The sequence below is a fragment of the Apodemus sylvaticus genome, chromosome 4 (assembly GCF_947179515.1).
Source record: "Apodemus sylvaticus chromosome 4, mApoSyl1.1, whole genome shotgun sequence".
Lineage (NCBI taxonomy): Eukaryota > Metazoa > Chordata > Mammalia > Rodentia > Muridae > Apodemus > Apodemus sylvaticus.
Genome location: NC_067475.1, coordinates 19,823,400 through 19,843,663, shown reverse-complemented (window position 1 = coordinate 19,843,663; position 20,264 = coordinate 19,823,400). Strand labels below are relative to the sequence as shown.

General features: G+C 41.6%; 1 protein-coding gene across 8 annotated transcripts in view; it reads left to right on the top strand.

The window, feature by feature from the left end:
- The first annotated feature begins 4,074 nt into the window (after window positions 1–4,074).
- Window positions 4,075–20,264, top strand: part of LOC127682625 (guanylate-binding protein 5-like) — an 81,288-nt gene continuing 65,098 nt past the window's right edge. Inside the window, exons 1-11 of one of the 8 annotated variants that reach the window (XM_052179110.1) lie at window positions 4,094–4,295; window positions 8,065–8,272; window positions 8,986–9,113; window positions 10,537–10,646; window positions 11,300–11,493; window positions 11,807–12,049; window positions 13,021–13,301; window positions 14,308–14,520; window positions 15,279–15,381; window positions 15,498–15,688; window positions 17,538–18,272. In XM_052179110.1, coding sequence (XP_052035070.1) covers window positions 8,083–8,272; window positions 8,986–9,113; window positions 10,537–10,646; window positions 11,300–11,493; window positions 11,807–12,049; window positions 13,021–13,301; window positions 14,308–14,520; window positions 15,279–15,381; window positions 15,498–15,688; window positions 17,538–17,660 — 1,776 coding nt within the window. In that variant the 5' untranslated portion in view covers window positions 4,094–4,295; window positions 8,065–8,082 and the 3' untranslated portion in view covers window positions 17,661–18,272. Of the gene's footprint in view, window positions 4,296–8,064; window positions 8,273–8,985; window positions 9,114–10,536; window positions 10,647–11,299; window positions 11,494–11,806; window positions 12,050–13,020; window positions 13,302–14,307; window positions 14,521–15,278; window positions 15,382–15,497; window positions 15,689–17,537; window positions 18,273–20,264 lie in introns of those variants that run through there. The other 7 variants (XM_052179114.1, XM_052179113.1, XM_052179112.1 and 4 more) reach the window with 7 other exon arrangements.

The following is a 20,264-nucleotide window of genomic DNA, read 5'->3' as shown; positions in this document are numbered from 1 at the left end:
ATAGCTTCTTTTCTTTTTTCATTCATAATTTTCTTCCTTGGAGTTTTCTATTATATATTTATTTTGTCTCCCTAAACAAAAGGGGGCGGGTATGCTCAGATTAGGTAGGATTTGCGGGCGTTTTGAAATGGGATTGATGTATTTTGTTTATGGAAATGACATAGCCTTTGGGAAACCCAAAGCAGGAGTATAGTCCTCAGCTCAGGGTGCCTTCACAAGCTGACACACTGTGGTAAAAATGCTCACCTTAATTATTTCAGTATCACCTGCTTAGTAAGCTTTCTTATTATTCAGATCAAAGAGTCAACAGCATTAGAAGTCTCAGAGTAATTTTCATTTTCTGTTTAAAGCATTAAATAATTAGTATTAGATTCAAATGCTGCAGGGTTGTTACAATTGTAAAGCCAGAGTAAAGCCCTAAGCTCACTGCTTTTACAGTGTGCATATCCAATTTAGGTAATGGGTTTCTGTTGGGTTGGAGAACCCCTGGACCAAAGTCTAACACAGTGGGAAGATGCTGTACTCTGCTGGGGACCACAACAAGGGAACATAAGTCATGACTGTGAGATCTCCCATCCCACATGTCATACCTCCAGAACTGTGGGAGGGAACTTGTATTGAGAGTTCAGATTCAAAGAGTAAAATTCCTTTGTGAAAAGAGACAATAAAGTACGGCTTTCCAACATAACTTCATCTGTTCATTCAATGACTGTGTACTGGGCACTGACATGGACTGGACATGAGTGAAGGAGCCTGGGATGTAGCCACAATCAGAAAAGTCATGATTCTTGTGCTGCTTGGTTTTGCTTTTTAGAAAGAAGACATTAAATAGTTGTGCAGAATATTTTAATTTCTGCTAAGCACTGTAAAGGAGCAGGAGATAATGTTCTGAGCAGGTATAGAGAGGAGACCCTATTTAGACAGAAATATTTTCCCAAGAGATGTAGAATTAAGACAAACTTTTAAGAAGTACAGTGTACTCAGATCACACACAATAAAAATGAGTTCTAGGGAGAAGGATTTTGTGTGAAACTCTAGATTGAGGTCATGTTTGGGATGGCTGATTCTGGATGCAGGTCTGTGGTCAATTAGAGATAGACTGAGGTTAGAAAGAGGCAGCAGGGGACAGACTGTAAGAAACTGCAAGATGGGCTTTTATGCTGAGCAGTAGGAAGCGTTTATAATTGTTGAGCAAATGATATGATTGTTCAGTGTGTGTGTGTGTATGTGTGTGTGAGTGTGTGCGTGCACGTGTTAAAAGTCACTGAATCTCTTGCAGAGAATACATTGAAAACAGTTCAAATGGTGATTAGCATTTATGAGAAGCCCTGGCAGCGGGCCTATCTACATTCTACTTGTAGTCTGATTTCACAAAGACTTTAAACAAACAAGCGCTACATGATAAGAGAAGGTGGTTCTGGCATCTGGCCCATGAGGTTTCACTCTCCAGACTGAGCACACTTCAGGTGTTGTTTTCAAGCAGCTTGGCAGGCGTGTTCTCCAGGCAGGAAGGTGAGCTCAGCAGACAAAGCACAGCTCTTTGCATTGGCACTTCCTGAAAAAGAGGTCTGGAATTTGAAAACAACCGAACCTCTGATGTAACTTGGGCATTTCTAAGAAATCAGCTGCTTTTCTCAAGCAGCAAAATGGGAATGTGATTTAAAAAAAAAAAAACATAAAGAGACAGCCAACTACAAAATGAAAGTTCCAGGGCAACTCAACTACTTACCCCTGTGGTGTTTTTTTCCTTTTCTATCTTGCATATATGTTTGATCTTTCAGTGTCTCTCTGTCTCTATCTCTCTCTGTCTCTGTGCATCTCTGTCTCTCTCTCCTCCTTTTCCCAGTGTGTATATGCATGCTCATGTGTGTAAGATGTAGTCACACATGTGTCACACTTACATGGGGAGGGTTGCTTTTCACTTTGTTTAAGACAGGGTCCCTCTTTCATTGTTTTCTGTTTCATAACATATTCCAGTGGCCCCACAAGTTTCTGAAGATTGTCTTATTTGCTTCCTAGCTCTGCATTAAGAGAGCTGGGCTTTCAGATGCACACTACAGCATGTATCTTTTAAGTGGGATCTGGGGGTTCGAACTCAGGTCCTCATGAATACACAGCAAACACTTCACTTACTGAGCCAAGACGCCAGACTCCAGCGTGCTTCAAAGATTGTTTTTAGATACATTCATTCCCTGGGAACCTCTGTAGTTCATAGTTCAGAAATGCCTCATGGCATGGATACTGTTGCTGACTGTGAACTTGGCCAAAGCCATCTGAAAGCAGTGGTTCCATGCAGTGCTCAGACAACTCTGTCTCAGGCTGAGTCACTGTCCCCAAGCCAAAGGCCACAGTTGTGAGGACAGAGATAGGCCTGATGCTGCAGAACTCAGCCTGAACTCAGATCTGACAGATTTTGAATCTGTTTCTGCATTTACTCAAGACACAAGAAAAAGAGACCAGTCGCTGACATGCCTTTTCATCTGAGGCCAGGTCCTCTGAGACTGCATACTCAAGTCAGTGATTTGATCACTGTCGTGAGAAGTGATCAAGTCCATGGAAAGAAAGTCTGGTAAAGGGATACCACAGAAAAAATATTTTTTTTAAAAAAACTGATATTATAAAAACAAAACAAAACAAACCAACCAATCATCCAACTAACCAACCAACCACCCAACCGAAGAAGACACTAGAGTGGAAGGCCATTCAATGTTTATGGATCAGTACAATTAGTGTTGTGATAATGGTTATATTACCCGAAGTCACCAGTATAGGCAGTACCCACAATAAAGTCAAAGACTGTCTCTTTCAAGCTTATAGGTAAAAGCAATCTGAAGAGAGTATGCTTACTTTTTGAAGCATTAGTCTCCCAAGAGTTTCAGAACAAAGTCTGCAAATATCAATGAATAGGTGCATTCAGTTTCTACATAACTGATCTTTATTAGCTATATATGACCAGATATTTCCTGAGTTTCCTTGTCCCAATAGTGACAGCAGTGTCATCTCCAGGACTTTTTAACAAACTAGTATTTTGGCCTGGATTCTAGAAAAGTGGAGGTAGAAGAGCTTTCTTGAAGATTTATTTAAGGAAGGCTATTAGATAAAGCATAGCTATTTTATTAATCTATTTTTAAAAATTATTTCAACTCACTCTGTTGCTTGAATTTTGCTCAGAAGAATTGGACTTCGGTCACATCATTAGCCGGCATTCCAAAGGGCACCAAACAGTATGAGAGTACAAAGACACATTGTTCCTTCTCTTAGGAGTTCATGTAAATGAGTCTGTCAATCATCTGGACAGGAAAATGCCCCTCAAAAAGGTGTCACTTTAAGCACTTGTTATGCTTGCAGATGCATTAAGATATATGTATAAAGAGACTATTCCCTCAATGAGATAAGTATAACTTATATGCCCCAGAAACCCCTCTCCTATCGTAGATGCTACTAGACCTCTAGTTAGAGATGATAACTCGTTCTTTCCCTCCTTCTATTTTCCATTATTAGATACTAGTCCTCAGCCTGTGGCCTTTCACTCTGGGCGTCCTCAGTGTGGCGGAAGAAACATCCCTACCCCAGCAGGAGCTTACAGACTTTCATGACTGAGTCAGCTTGTGGTGTGTCCTCTCACCCAGCAAGCATGATTACCTTTCTTTTTCTTTGCCATCTCTCCCTTCTGCTTTCCTGCTGAGATCTACAGTTTGTCTGCTCTGTTGTTTTTTTCTCTAAATTCTGAAAGAGTTGTCCTCAGTTTTCCTCCTAAGTCCGTTTTTTTTCTTTTATATATGGGATTCAAGAACCCACAAAAAAGATACACTGAGTTCCTTGCTTAAGCTACCAAATAAGTTTTATCCTAAGTGGGTGCTGATACAATTATAAGAAATTAGTCCTCAAATAGTATGTGAGATTTCCCTTCAAATCAAATGTGATTGAAAACCAGAGAAATGATCACCCTAGTTCAAAGGGAACAAAATAATAATTAAAAAATGCCTGAAAATAATTACAAACTATGTAAAATCAGTTCAGAGACACCCAAGCCTTCCACTGTAGGGAAACCCCTTCGATTGGACAGCCTGAACTTGTAGTTTCAATTTCAGTTTAGAGAACTTTTTTTGGAGACTCCTGCTCTTGCATTTCATAAGCAAGTTCTCCCCCAGAGAGCTGGGAGCAGAAAGGAAATTCCCAGGCCTGGCCATTATTTCTCAGAATCAAGCACAGATAAATAAGGGTACAACGAGTGTGTACGCTTGCAAAGTCCTGTTTGAAGCAGCTCTTGCTCCAGCTTGTCTGTTTTTGTTAAGGTAAGACCCGGTAGGGGTGGGAAGAGACTGCTAGGGTTTATTTTTTAAACTATTTTATCTAGGTTGGGGTGCATCCTAGCCTGGGTGCTGATTCAGTCCCATTACAGATTAAACGGCAGTGTTATCAGAGAAGCAGAATTCCTGGTCGGGCATTTCAGTGCCGTTGTTTCCTGTCAATGAGAGAGCAGAGTGTGTAGAGACTAAAGTGAAAGCTAGAGATGACGTCCAACTGTTTATCTCAGCTTGTTCTAACTTCTTGGCATCCTTAATCACTGCTTAGAACAGAATTGCCTCCAGAACAGCAGACAGCCATACAGTTTGCATGAGGAATAACAAAGTGTGAGTCTCACCCGTGCTTCCCTTGTTGGGAGGTGAATTTCCAGAGAGCATGGCTCTCTGTGTGAGCTGATGCTTGTCCTCACTGGAGCTTGGGACATATTGACAGCCAGAGCTGAGAGAGAGAGAGAGAGAGAGAGAGAGAGAGAGAGAGAGAGAGAGAGAGAGAGAGAGAGAGAGAGAGCGCCCCAAGGTACCCAGGAAGAGGTTTTCTGACACAGCACTGAGCTTTTTCTGCTGTACTGCCATCTCTTAAAGGTTCCGTGCTTGCTCTTCCTGGGCAGTCACTCACTTTTAAACCGCATTTGTGTTGGATTCTGTCTCTGCTGCAATATTGTCTCTACCTTTATACACTGATGAATCAAAAATGACCTACCTGGGAGGTATGGTCCGGCTATGGGGATCTGGGAACTCTTGACATCTGGCTATGTCCCGTGCTTCATGCATGACATAGTTAAACATTTCAATTTAGCTGCTAAATGACCATCCCTCCCCTTCTTCAAACACAGACCAAACAAAGCAATCAAAGCAGGAGAAAAGCAGACAAGAATAAACACACTAAAACTGAGCAAACACCAGAAGGTCCTCCCCAGTGCTCCTCAGTACTTTCAGATTTGTTGGTGGCCTTCTTCCCCAAGTCCTCCCCCCTTGTGTGAGCATTTCTCTCTTCTCTTCTCTTCTCTTCTCTTCTCTTCTCTTCTCTTCTCTTCTCTTCTCTTCTCTTTCCTTTTCGTTTTAATAAGTATTTTATTTATGTGTGTGTGTGTCTGAGTGTATTTTAGTCCTCTGGAACTGGGGTTATAGGTGGTTGTAAGCCACCTGGTATGGGTTAAGGGAACAAAACCCAGGTCCCCAAGAGCCTCAAGTGCTCTTAATCCCTGAGCCAATATCTCCAGCTCAACCCTCTACTGACAGAAATGCATATTGATTTATTTATGTATGGCTTGTAGGAAGCAGACTTGTAGGAAAGACTTGAGTGACATCATAATGCTATTCAGTTGCAAGGGTGATACTGGAAATCAATTATTAAGTGGAACCTACAAATAAAAATCCAGATTTTTATTTAGTTTTATGAGTATGGGTGTTTGCCTGTTTATATGTCTATGCAACATATACATATGCAACATGGTGCCTGTTGTTTATTTCCATGTCGGTCACCTGTCTGCCCTCCTTGTGGGCCGCGGGGATGTGGTGGAGATGTGGGCTGCGGTGGAGATGTGGGCTACAATGAGATACACCAGGCCAAACAGTTCCATGGGGGGCTTTATTTAAGATGGGGAAAGGGGTAGCAGGCAGGAAGAAGGAAGGAAAAGAACGAGAGAGAGGCGGAGAAACGCTAACCAATTATATATGGGTGATGACGTAAATTACAGGTAAAGGTGGGCCATTGACTTCTGGGTATATGGCGGCTGTTGCCTTGGTTGTTTCACTGTACTAATTGTTGCCTATATGACGTCACAGGTCTCGCAGGTCTCGGTACCAACAGTTGTCACGTCCACCTTCGCCAGCAAAGATTACAGGACACAAGGAGTTTCTTCCTTATAATGGTTTTATTCGGGAAACCTTGACTTGAACTTAATACTTCTATTGGCGGCCCTGGGCTCTCTCCCAGCCTCACCTTAAATACCCTAGCTAGCCTCATTTGCCCAGGGAGATAACCAGCCATATTCTCATAGGTGAACTCAGTGAGTTCTTCATTAGCATGTAAGTGAGATAAGGAATGCAGCACACTGCGCATGTGTTCCAGTGATTTACTACCAGGGAGCAGCATGTGGCCAGCGCCATCTTGTAACAGAGAAGAACAAAGGGTGGCTCACTACAAACAGTGCCCACGGAGGTCCATGAAGGAAAAGGATCCCTCAGAACTGGAGTTACAGACAGTTTTGAGACAGCATGTGGGATTTTGGAATCAAACCTGGGTCCTCTGGGAGAGTGTGGGTGCTCTTAAGAGCTGAGCCATCTCTCCAGCCCCCTAAAAGTTGTGAGACTCTGATGGAGAGAATATATTCCTGAGTCACAGGCTGAGCTACACAAGGCAGAATAATGAATTTAAGAATGTGACTAGGGAACATTCACTATGTGGTGACATCAGAGACTTGGCTCTGATAAAATCATTAAGGATTCCATCCAGATACCATTTCGTGCCAACGTGTAAACATGAATGCTAGAGATACACCGTACTAATGTTCTTCATAAAGGCTGAGAACCCACTAAAATTAGTTTCTTGCTCCATTACTGACATCATCCAAAACACCAGGGTCTATAAGCCCCCACCTTTCCTGTGGCTTGTGCCACTCTTGTTCTAGGCAATTGTAGATCATAGTTGTGAGCTTCCCATATCAATGTACACTGCAAAAACCATGCTTACTTGTGCTGTGTACAAATAAGGCAAGCAGAATTCTACTGACACAGGGTAGCAATATCACACCAGGAAGGGCCTGAAATAGTCAAGCACTCGGCTTCTGAGATTCTCAGTTCATGGCTGCTCTCTGGCAAGGGCTTGCACTAGGCACGTCCTGTGTTCCTGCTTTGATGTAGCTCTGTCTGTGATGCATCTTCCCCTGCCTGCTCATCCAAACAGCTTCTGTTTCAATTTCTTGTTCACGGGCTTGAGTCATGATTTGCCCTGCCCTGCCTCTGAGGATGAGAAGAGATGTGTCTTTATGGACATCAATGCACCAACCAAGAAACATACTTTTTATGCCTGCTGGTGCAACAGGCTCAGGTCTTTTGTGCTAATATTGTAATGAAAAATGAGCTTGATGGAGATCGTGGCTTTTTAGCTTCTCCAATGAATAATCAGTACTAAAATGAAAGATAGTTGTCTCTCAGATAAACAAAGTAAAAACGCAAGTGTTACCTCTCATTCAGAGTATACTGTTGTATTAGCTAGCTGTCAGGGTAGAGGGATGATGTCTTTTCAATCACTTTGCCAGTTTCAATGATGATCATGCTTTGAAGTTTGGGGGACATAAAGGACATTCACTACTGTGTAAAAATACGTTTTCTTTTAAAAAAGTACAGCTTTAAAAAGCACATGTGTAATTTTTAAAAAATGTTATATGTTGGTATTTTTACCGGGGTGCAGTAAAGTAATGCAGTTTGGTCACACAGTGACAGCCAGTTTCTCTAGGGAAAAACGTAGGTAAAAACCATGCCAGAAACCAATGGGGTGAGCTTGACACAAACTGTCAATAGAGATGCCCAGGATATGGGATTCCTGGGTGTATCAAGTACTCAAGAGGCTGTGGGGTATGCTACTACAGGTCTGTGCAGGGAATTACTGTGCTTTGCTATTTCTTTTCATTTTTTTATTTTCCAATTTCTCAGAAACGTAGGCAATTCTAACCAGTCATTTGTTCTAGGGTCAGTGGGCAAAATGTCTCTCCTTGAACTCTAGAAATTTCAGGTCATCCCGTTTCTTCCCCTGCAGAGAAGTGACATCGCAGACATGGCCCCGGAGATTCACATGTCAGAACCCATGTGTCTCATTAGGAACACAGAGGAACACCTGATGACTAACCAGGAGGCCCTGAGAATCCTGTCAGCCATCACACAGCCAGTGGTGGTGGTGGCCATTGTGGGCCTTTACCGCACTGGCAAATCCTATCTGATGAACAAGCTGGCTGGGAAGGAGAGAGGTGAGGCCCAACACTGCTTGCTGAGTCCTCTCTAGCCACCTACACTGAGCTCATCCTGCCCAGGGTATGTGGAGAGGAAGTTGGGGACCCTGCTGGATACTGAAAGCTTGTGTTTGTAGCACAGCTGCTGTTTGCATCAGCTGTAGAGGAACTTTCTCTCTCTCTCTCTCTCTCTCTCTCTCTCTCTCTCTCTCTGTGACTCAGCATGTGTTTGTTCCTCAATATGGTTCTGGAAAACAAAGCCAAAATTATGTTCCCTTTAGAAGAAGTAAGATGTCAGTGAAATAAATTCAATGAAATAAAGTCAAACTACTATTTTTTTTAGGAGCATGAAATGATGTTTTTTAAAAAAAAACATAAGATCCCAAATTATCCTTTTCTGTTTGTTTGTTTGTTTTGAGACAGGGTTTCTCTATGTAGCCCTGGCTGTCCTAGAACTCACTCTGTAGACCAGGCTGGTCTCAAACTCAGAAATCTGCCTGCCTCTGCCTCCCAAGTGCTGGGATTAAAAGCATGTGCCACCACTGCCCAGCTCAGATCCCAACATTCAGTCATTAGGACTTTTTCCCCATTCCTCTGAGTCCATTTCCACCATCATCGGCCAGTTGCACTGTCTCATAATCTTCCCTCCCTTACACCTTAGCTTACACTCTCAAGGGAATACAGGATGTCCAGGCCCCTCTTCCCTCACTCTGGCTGGCTTTGCTTTCCAGGCTTTTCCGTTGGCTCCACTGTGCAGTCTCACACCAAGGGGATCTGGATGTGGTGTGTGCCCCACCCCCAGAAGCCAGACCACACTTTGGTTCTTCTTGACACTGAGGGCCTGGGGGATGTGGAGAAGGTAAGGAGGGAGGATCCTGTTTAGATGGGACTTATTTCCTCATGAAGTGAAATACTCTTAGATCAGGGATTTCCCTTCATACCACCAGTTGGATTGGTATTTTCAGCTGACCTCTGCATGTTGTGTTTTATAAAAATAAAGAAAGAAGGAATATGTTTGGTGGAGGTGCAGTAAGGTGTGGGGGAAGGGTGCCTCTGTGGGCCCATACTGAGGCATCCTTTCCCCCTGAGGGACCAGATGCAGGATGTATAGTATAGAATAGAGTTTATTCAGGACATGGGGAGGGGAGTTGAGAGGGTAGTGCAGACAAAGGGAGGGGGGAAGGAGTAGAAGCTGGCACATGAGCACATGTGAGAGAAAGAGATAAGGGGGAAGGAAAGAGGGAGAGAGGGTAAGGAGCAGGATCAAGAGAGCAAGAGAGAGAGAGAGGGGGGGGGAGGGGGCAAGGATCCTCTTTTGGAGTGAGCCAGGCATACCTGACTGTTGCCAGGTAACTGTGGGGCAGAGACTAGACTAAATCCCAACTCCATGTGCTTTTCTCCCCACTCCTAAATAGTCAGAGGTGGGATGCAAAGGGTAAAAATATACCTTAACCAGGCGGAATCAGCACAGGGGGTACTAAGAACTTCCAAGGTTATACATAGTGGGATTAAAGCCACTGTTACCAACGCAGCCCTGCAGAGAATATGGGCTGATAGCTGGCGCCTGCTTAGATCAAGTTGCCTAAATCATGCTTACAGTACTTGTAGCTCCATGATTTTGTCTTTTCTGATTCATTATGTGATCAGTGGACACACGCACATTCTCTCATTGTGCTCTGGCAAGCATTGAACACACCCCTCACCACAGATACAACACTTCAACTTGTAGCACTTGACTTTTTCCTAAATGTTCCTGTCACCACAAAATTCAAGCTTTCAATGCAGAATCCTCCTTGGGTTAGGCGAGATGCACTTTTATGAATCAGTGTGAGCTGGTTCTAGATCATTCTCTTGAATGGTCATTGTGATTGGGGAAAATGCATACATTTATATATACATACATAATATATAATACATAATACATACTAGCATACATATGTACATACATACATCTATACATACATAGATAGATACATATATACATGTATACATATATACATATATACATGTTAAGCATATAATTTCTGTTTTGGCCCTGTAAAACTTCAGTTTTTAAGTATTTTAAGCATTAAATATAAACAGCTACTGAATCATTACAAGAAAGTATAGTGAGTTTGCAATGAACAGATCAATATAAAATTACCAGTGAGAAAAGCATGCAAAATGCATACCTGCAAATGTTTTTGTTTTTTTGGTTTACTGTTTGCATATCAACATCTGACTTTTAGTGACACATACCGAGAATGCCCTGAGGTGTGCTTCAAATTTGTTCTCATTTCTAGGTTGATGAAAAGAATGATACTCAGATCTTCGCACTGGCAATCCTCCTCAGCAGCATCTTCGTATACAACACCATGAACAAAATTGACCAGGGGGCTATTGACCTACTGCAGTATCCTTTTGTGGTCCAGGACAGCACCAGGCTGTAGAAAACATGCCACCTGTGCACCTATGAGACCTTGCAGAACCTTGTAGACCAACAACAATTATGTTACAGGTGCTAAGGAGATGGCTCAGTCAGTGACATTCTCATGTGACAAAGGCCTCAGTTTTTGTCACACAAACATAAGGACATGAGTTTTGGATCCACAGCATGCACACAAAAAGCAAGGCGTGGCAGGGTGGATCTATAATTCCAAGGCTGAGTATGGGTGTGGACAGACAGGAGGGTTCCCAGACCTTATTAGATATAGCCAATCAGATAATTCCACATTCAGCTTGAGACTCTGTCTCAAAAAACAAGGCGGAGAGTCCTAGAAGATGATACCCAATACCAGTGTGTGGCTTCAACAGATACATACATCTGCACATACACACATAAATGCACACACACAAACACAAACACATGTGTATAACACACACACACACACACACACACACACACACACAAACACACACCTGTTAAAACACGATGTGGAGTAGAAACGAGGAAAAGAGCCCTCCTGCATGTCATCGACGGGCTGTTGGTTCAGTTAGTGTAGAAGAGGTTTAAGGAAGCATCAGATGCAGCCCCACTCCTGACAGCTTTCCTCAATTGGGTCTCAGCAATGTGACAGAACTGACAGACCTGCTCCGGACAAGAAACTCTTCTGATCCTAATCAAACCGAGGAACCTGCTGAAGTGAGCTTCTTCCCAGACTTGGTGTGGACTCTGAGAGACTTTTTCCTGGGCCTGGAAGCCAATGGGCAGGCCATCTCCTCAGATGAATATCTGGAGAACTCACTGAAGCTGAAGGAAGGTAATAGAGCTTCAGTTTTGAAAAAGAAAGAAAAATACTGAGGAATTTTTTTTATAATGAAACTAAGAATATTTTCCATATTTACCCTCCCAGCATGTCTAGAAAACAACAGTGATTATTTAATTGAGAATGAATAGGTTCAATATTAAATTCCATTTGTCTCCCAGTTATTGAACAATTTTCTCTCCCTTTTTGTTTCCTTCACTAGTTTTTAATCTTTATGCAGTATCTGGGGGAAGAACATTTATTTAAAAAAATAGATTAAAGTGGTTATAAACTATATTCTAGACAAATCCTGTATTTTCTTCTCCAGGTACTGATGAAAGAACCCAAACTTTCAATCTACCCCGCCTGTGCATCCAGAAGTTCTTCCCAGTAAAGAAATGCTTTGTTTTTGACTCTCCTGCTCGTGGAAGTAAGCTTTCCCAGCTCCAAACACTCAGCGATGATGAGCTGAACCCTGATTTTGTGCAGGACTTGTCAGAATTCTGTTCTCACATCTTCACCCATTCTAAGACCAAGACTCTTCCAGGAGGCATCCAGGTCAATGGACCTCGTGAGTACTTTTAGCAAAATTTTATTCCAACTCATCATAAAGTATAACAGACACAAAGAGAATTTTTGTTGATGAATTGACAAACGGGCTCAATGTACTGTGTTGACCAAGTTACAGCAGATATCGAGCACACCTCTGGTATAAGTTTAGTAAAACCTCAGAGTTACATCAAATTTAATACGAACAAAGACACCAAGTTAGAGAAGCTTTTCCTCTTGAAATTCATTAACTTACATGGTTTGACCATATTTACACATCATAGAATGGATTTTTATTATGTGACATAGTATTTGATATGCACAAGATAAGATAAAATATGGATATGTATGTGTGTGTGTGTTTGTGTGTGTGTATGTGTGTATTCCCCATAGAAACAGAATTTGCTTCATACAAATATTGAAGAAAATCCCATATTGTTTAGGATCTTGAAAGATGTCTGTAAAAACCCCTTAATGCAGTTCATCTTAAAATCCCCATGATGCAGAACTTGGCAATTGCTTACTGTAACATTAAAGGAATCTGTGTTACCTTTATGCAGAAGCTGGCAAGGAAAAGAAACCGAGGCAGTTCCGATGAAGAATAAGAGCTAGTTCACTGAATCCTATTTACAGAGGAAATTAACTCATACCACCTTATTTGTGATAAAATAAAACAAAAACGGTGAAATGCTAATGAAGTAGAAAGCTTTATGGAGGAGGATAAAATGCAGGCCATCACATAGAATTCTTCTATCTTTCTTCCTTCAACAAAGACTAGATTATGTTTTTGTTGTTGTTTATATATATTTTTCCTCAAAGAAAGAACAACCTGACTTCTTAATCACATAGTTCTTCAGAAAATCCTCCGGGCCATTTGAATATTGTCCAGAATACTGAAAGACTTCAGGCAATACATAGTCAGCATTGTTAGAATGAATCCATGCAGATCCTAGACTCCTGCACATGATACAAACATCTTTTCCTATTTTGAAGGTCTTGAAAGCCTGGTGCTGACTTATGTTGATGCCATCAACAGTGGGGCTCTGCCTTCCATGGAGAACACAGTGGTAACCTTGGTCAGGAGAGAGAACTCAGCAGCAGTGCAAAAGGCCATTACCCACTATGACCAGCTGATGAGCCAGAGGGTGCAGCTGCCCACAGAGACCCTCCAGGAGCTGCTGGACCTGCACAGGACCTGTGAGCAGGAGGCCCTAGGAATCTTCAGGAAGCATTCTTTCAAGGATGACGACCAATATTTCCAGAAAGAACTGGAGGTTATTATTTTCTGTATTTGTTTATAGACATCAGGGTCACAGAAGGGAAGGATACTTCTGCAAGATATATGATAGAACTTATCTGGAAAGAGATGACAGTCACTTATGTGGCCTTGGTCTCAGTTTATTTAAGGATCTTCACTCACACACACACACACACACACACACACACACACACACAAGCACGCGCGCATACACACAGACACATACACACACACACTTCCCATAACCTTTACTATGTTCTCCTCATGAAAAAAATGAAATTGATTTTACTTTACTAAAGATCTTCATTAGGAAACTACATTTTATTGATAAGTAGATACAATTGTCTTCACATCTACTAACATACAGTGAATGTAGGATTAATAGAAGAAGCAGGTTCAGACAGTAATTAAATTTCACCGTCACCTTGAGGTAGAAAATCTGAAAAAAATGTTGTTATACCATTAATTTCATTTAAAATTAAGTTATGGTGCCTGTTAGAGTTCTGCAATCATTAAATTACATCTAAGGTAGAAATAATCTCTTAATAAAAGAATTTCAAGTAATATCAACTAAATTCAGTGAGACACCACACACACACACACACACACACACACACACACACACCACAGAGGGAGAGTGACTTATTGGTGGAAGCCACTGACGAGCCTCACTGCATAAATGCAGGAAAATGTTGAGCTATGAAGGAATTAAAAAGAACATGACAGTGTATCCTACTCATACAAGTTCTTCTTCACTTTCCCTTAATAAGACAACTTCATTAATCTGCTGTTTAAAAATGAAGACACTTTTAATGCGAAGTAAACATAACTTTTCACAGATTATTATTCTTACAAGTTTTCCAGCTTTGATAAGGATATAATCTTATATACATTGTCTAAGTTTCTAAGAAACTGAAATGTAGATTCCTTTGAAAAAACAATTCTCAGAAATAGCAAAGTGTATCTAACATCTCCATGTTTGTGTTTGTTTGTATTTTTGTTCTGTTTTGGTCCATGTAAAGAGCCTACTAAGTGCAAAGCAGGATGAGCTTTGTAAGAAGAACGTGGATGCTTCTGCAGACCTCTGTTCAACCCTACTTCAGAGTATTTTTAAGCCTCTGGAACAGGAAGTGGCACAGGGGGTCTATGCTAAACCAGGAGGCCACAGTCTCTTCCTTCAGAGGATGGAACAGCTGAAGTCACAGTACCGTCAGCGGCCAGGGAAGGGGACACAGGTATCCTTCATCCCTGGTACAGGTGACATGATGTGCTCGGTCTCTGCCTGTGAGCCTGTTCTGTGGCCTGAACATGCACTGGGCACAGATGTTATGGCTGAGATCATGTGCTTCAGTGACGGCTGTAGATCAAAGCAACCCATGGCTGTTATCACTAGACTTCCATTGTAGCCACAGATGTTCATGACCATCTAAGGTCTATTTAGGACTCCACAAGACAGAATCTCAGTTAGTGAAGCCAGTTTAAGGAAATAGAAAAAAAAAGATTGGCTTAAAAGGCTTTTAGACCCATATAGATACATTCCAGGGTCAAAATGATATAAATCATTTCCCTTATTTTTATTTATTTCCAAATGTTACTTTGTTTTTATATTTTTTTGTCCTGATTGCTGGTTTCATTTCTAAGCAGCTCAAAATTAAACAAAACAAAAGGCTCTGATGCCCCCAGTTTAGCTTGCCCTTAGAAATGTGCATCTCAGAGGAGGCAAGCATATCTGCTCCAGTAGCTATACTAGTTTTTTAAAACACCAAATGTTTCATGCTTTATCACCTAAATAAGACTGGTACCTATAGCATTCCTGGGTGCTGTGACTGGCCAGTTCAGCATCATTCCCTTGCATGAGGATTGACAGACAGTCCCATCATGCACTGACTGAATATCCCCCAGGAAGAAGAGATAGTGAGAGAAGAAATAGAGATATTGACCAGGATGCAAATTAGCATTTCCTAATTCTAACAGCATGTTTTGTGGTTTCCAGGCTGAGGAAGTGCTGCAGAAATACTTGAACGCCAAAGAACCAGTGAGCAACACAATTCTACAAACAGACCAGGCTCTCACGGCCAAGGAGAGGCAGAGGAAAGGTGAGCGGGACTTGGAGGCCGTGCGTGATGAACAGGAAGGCCGACACTAGCAGGGCCTGCATTTGCAAGCAGACAGCACTGAGTCCTAGAGACTTGTCCTGTTCCTTTCTCCTCAGAGGAACAAGCAAGAGCAGAGGCTGCCCTGGCTGAAACACGGAGGTTGGAGGCTCTTCGCCTCCAGGAAGAGCAAAGGAGAGCAGAGCAGCAGAGAAGGCATCAAGAGCAACTGAGGCAGATAGAGGCTGAGAGGGTAAAGTTTGAGGAAGAGCAGCAGAGGATCCGGAGGATCCAGGAGCAGAAGGCCCAGGTACTTGTGAACTATTTCCTCTCAGATGTTTCTCAGCTACTCCTCTCCCTCCCATCTGTCAAGGTGACAGTCTGATGGCTCATGGGGAGAAACAGGCTCATGTGAGAGCTCAGGGCAGGGACACTGGAGCCAGACTGTGGGGTGTCAGCCCCAAGGACCACCTTTTATCACACATGTTTCTGCAAGCAATCCCCTCCCTCTCTCTCTACTTTGTTGTGAGAGACCAAATCTTTTGGGTTCAGACTCCATCTTAGAAAACTCGACATAAGTTTGAATTCAAGTTAACAAACAGACACCAGCACCAGTTTCCAGGCTACCCCACCCACAACAAAACCTGCATCTAGCACCAGTTTCCAGGTTATTCTCCCACAAATCTACACCTACTACTCCCCAGGTAACAACCCTGCCCCTTGCACTTCACTTGTAACCACCACCAATCAGAAGAGAAGCAGAAGTTAAGTTTATGGTTTGGCTCCCAGCACCAAGCAATTATGTTAAAGGACATACTGTCCCTGCCCCCAATCAGATGTGTACTAAGCTAGATACTCCCTTCTTACCTCTATAAATACTTGCCTAAAACTAGGCTTATAGCTCCACCTTCCTGCTGGGTCAGAGTTGGTGTTAGCCCATGTTCGAGCTTGAACAAAGAGCCCCTAATGTGATTGCCTCTGAATTGGCTCCTTGGTGGTCTTTCTGGGGTTCATGAATGTTTTCTGGCACAGCAGAGGCAGGGTAGAGGCAGCAACAACATGTGTTTTATGAGATCATTATAATAAATGCTCTACTATTTAGATTTAAAGTGATGTTTGGCCCAGAGTGCACATAATCAATTATTAAGTAATAATGGAGGCATTTCTTGGTTACATTAACTAGCTACCTCCACTCTGGACAATCATGTGTCTTGATCATGGTGGGTTTTTATTGTTGTTATTGTTTTGGCTTTTACATAAAATTCATGGTCTGTGTCTCCATTCCTGTCTTGTCTTACCCATTGCTGCTTCCCATGGTCTTTACCTTTGGTTTTTTTAGTCCTTTTGATCTTAGGGAGCAGTAGGCATTATTTATCAGGTACAGAGCCTTTTTGTATGCATTCACTGATCTAATCCCCATGAAGGAGCACTGTTGTGCTCCTGGCACTCGGGTGAATTGTGTGACTTCCTACAAAAATCAGCCAAGGCTTGCAGATGGGACCTTCAGCATTGCTGCTTCTGCAGAGATGCTGTGAAATTTAGCTGTCACTCTTGTGAAACTGTCCCTATCTATTCCCTGATTTGCAACTAAGTCTATAGGTAGTAGCTTTCTTAGGAGCTACTCTAACTTATTTTTGACATCCCAGTGCTTTCCTGAACGGCAGAGTGGACAATCACTTGCTGTCAATCAAACTGTGGCAATGCCACCTTACTCTTTAGGTCAGACTCAAGGGGCTGCACTTGACACTCTAGGTGGCACTGTGTCACCTCTGTGCTCTGCATACAGCCTCTGCCTGTAGAAAATATCCTCCACTATTCCACCCGTGGGATAGTGAACTGAAGTGAATATGTCCCTGAGATTACAAAGGAGATTTCTCCATCTAAGGAAGAAGGCTGCATTGGGATGCACTTCTAAAGACACTAACGACCCAAAGATTGAAATATGCTGTGTCTGAAACTGGAGCAAAAGGATGAAACATGATAGAATGTCATAGGCAACACATGCTGATGGAAGAAGGCTTTTCAGGGGTTGTCTACCTTACAATAGATTGACTTAAGTATGGAAAGACAGAGGTCTGGGGATGAGAGCAGAGTTTGATCTTAGGATTTGTTTTGTTTTGTTTTGTTAAGCTTTACTGTTTCTATTTATTGCTTCTTAGGAAGAGGCTGCAAGGATCAAGGCAGAGCAGGAAGCTCAGCTCAGGGCACTTCAGCAGCAGATGGAAGCCATGAGGGAACTGAGCCACCGCCGCCACAGACATAATGATTGTATTATAAGCTAATATACCAAACCCTGGGACCCTCCCATTCTTAGTGTTTTCCCTTGAAGACACAAAGGAAAAGGTTACTGAAGGACTTCAGACAACCAGTAGTTGAGAAGCTCCAGTGCCCTCTGTCTACCTGCCATATTTGTCTCAAGATATATTAAGTTACTCAGGCGGTGTTAATCAAGTAGAATTTGGCCAATATCTACATCTCACATGGTATCTCTTCTACTGGTGGACATAGGAAGAAGGTACCAATAAGAAATCAGAAACGATTCATATTTCTCAACTGGTTGGAGGCCCCTAGTCTGTGGACAGTGGGCTGGCTCCTCAGTACAGTCAGCTGCCCATCTGTGTGTTCTTCTTCCTTTCTGTTTTTTTTTTTAATTTATTTATTTATTTTTTTTTGGAACCCAAACACATTATAGTCAACCTTGTCACATGGTCAACTATCATGTCACTCACCCGTAGAGGGAGATTTGCTCCTCCTGATTCTGCTGCGTCCACATTCTATCTTATGTCATGTGATCAATGATAAAGAAAGTCTCTTTATCACTAGTGCTTTGCTTTTGATATACAAAATCACCATTTGACTCTTTCTGTTTCTGTTATTTTTTTTTTTTCTGAAAGTCTATACCTTGCCAGGTATTTTGCTCACTTTCTACCAAATTCTTAACCACAGTAGTTATACTGATTTTAAATCATTTTGATGATTTAATATTTAAAGTTTTTAAATGAGTTCTCACTATCCTTACCTTGTCTCTGTTTCTGGTTCTATTTGCTTTATTTCTTTAAAATAAAAAATAACTGTTCTTGATTTTTCTGTGTGTCTTAAAATTCTTCTAATTGCACACTGTACATTGTTGGTAACATAATTATAATTGTTAAATTTATGCTTGGAATGTGCATTTCCCTTTTATACTGAGATGTATCTGGCAAGAACTGGTTCAGTGTAGTTTTTCAGCTAGAAATAGAGTTAATTTGTTCTAATAAAGTAGCCCTTTCCTATATATATCAAGAAGGAAACTGGGAGGGAAGGAGGAAGGAAGGGAGGGAGGGAGAGACAGAGAGAGAGAGAGAGAGAGAGAGAGAGAGAGAGAGAGAGAGTGAGAGAGAGAGAGAGAAGAGAAGAGAGAAGAGAGAAGAGAGGAGAAGAAAAGAGATGAGAAGAGAGGGAGAATTGACTATTTATGCCTGTTCAGTCTCATTCTGTTGTTCAATTATATGGAATAAAAATGTAAAATTCACTAAATTGATTCTTCTGTATGTCTCAATCTCATAAACTACATACAATTCTTGCTTATACTGAAATTCACATGTCATAGGACAGAAGCACAAAAAATGAAAACTGAGATAAAATGTAGCATTTTTAGCATTTATAACTATGCTGATTAACATTTATTTTCTCATTTTAAATAAATATTCACTTTGTAGCTTGAGTAGTTACTGTTTTAGTTAAAATAGAAAACAAGTTAAATTAGCTTCATGATGTTACAGTCCAGACAGACAGCTCAGAATAAGTGAAGAAGCAGGGGACATAATTTGCAAGAACATTCAACAAAATGATAGTGCTTACTTCTGGATAATAGCACTAGGGATTTTACAAACTTCTTCTATCATTTGTCTATAATCTATCTATCTATCTATCTATCTATCTATCTATCTATCTATCTATCTATCTATCTTTTATTTATCTACCTATCATCTATCTATCATCTGTCATCTATCCTATTTTGATGAAAGGAAGAAATTATGTAAATAACATGAATATTTTTAAAGGAATGGTAGAGCTGGAAAGACAAGAGAAGAAATGAATACAAACTATGCCTTCTACACTTGCTGTTGGGTAAAAGCAGGAGGAGCATCTCGGGAGGCCAAATGATGGCGTGTGGTCAGATGCTGTCTGCTAATGCCCGGCCTTCAGCCTCTGCATTTGGTCCCTGCATACCCTGAGTCCCAGGACACACTGCTTTTTGGACATTCACTAAGGGCTGAAGCAAAGAGCATAGGTAGGGAATCCATTATTTTCTTCATAAAGTGGCCTTACACACACACACACACATACGCACACACACACACACATACGCACACACACACACACACACACACACACAGAGAGAGAGAGAGAGAGAGAGAGAGAGAGAGAGAGAGAGAGAGAGAGAGAGAGAGCCAGCCCTAGGCCCTCTACAGAGATACTACTGTGCTATTGTTTCTTCTCAGCTGCTTCCTCTAATCTCAGATGCTTCTTGGCATTCTCTGTCAGGCTTTGTAAAAATATAAATGATGCTCATCTTACAGATGGTTTAGTCTCCAAGATGTGTACTTTGTATGTTTCTGTATATAGCCATACTTAATATGTTCCATAGACCTCACAATGCTACAAAACATCCAATTCCTTTGTACTAACTATCCATGAAGATAACTATCAGGTTTGCTCTTATCTCTTTATCTTGTACTTTAAAAAATGTCTGACTTATGCACACATCAACATGATATTCTAGGATTTATGTCATTCTAGTTCACTTCAGGGTTATACTCTCTTAGGTTTCATTATCTCAGCCCTCCTTTGCAGTAAGAACAGAACCCAAAGCCAGCAAACAAAATGGAAAACCTCATGCCTTT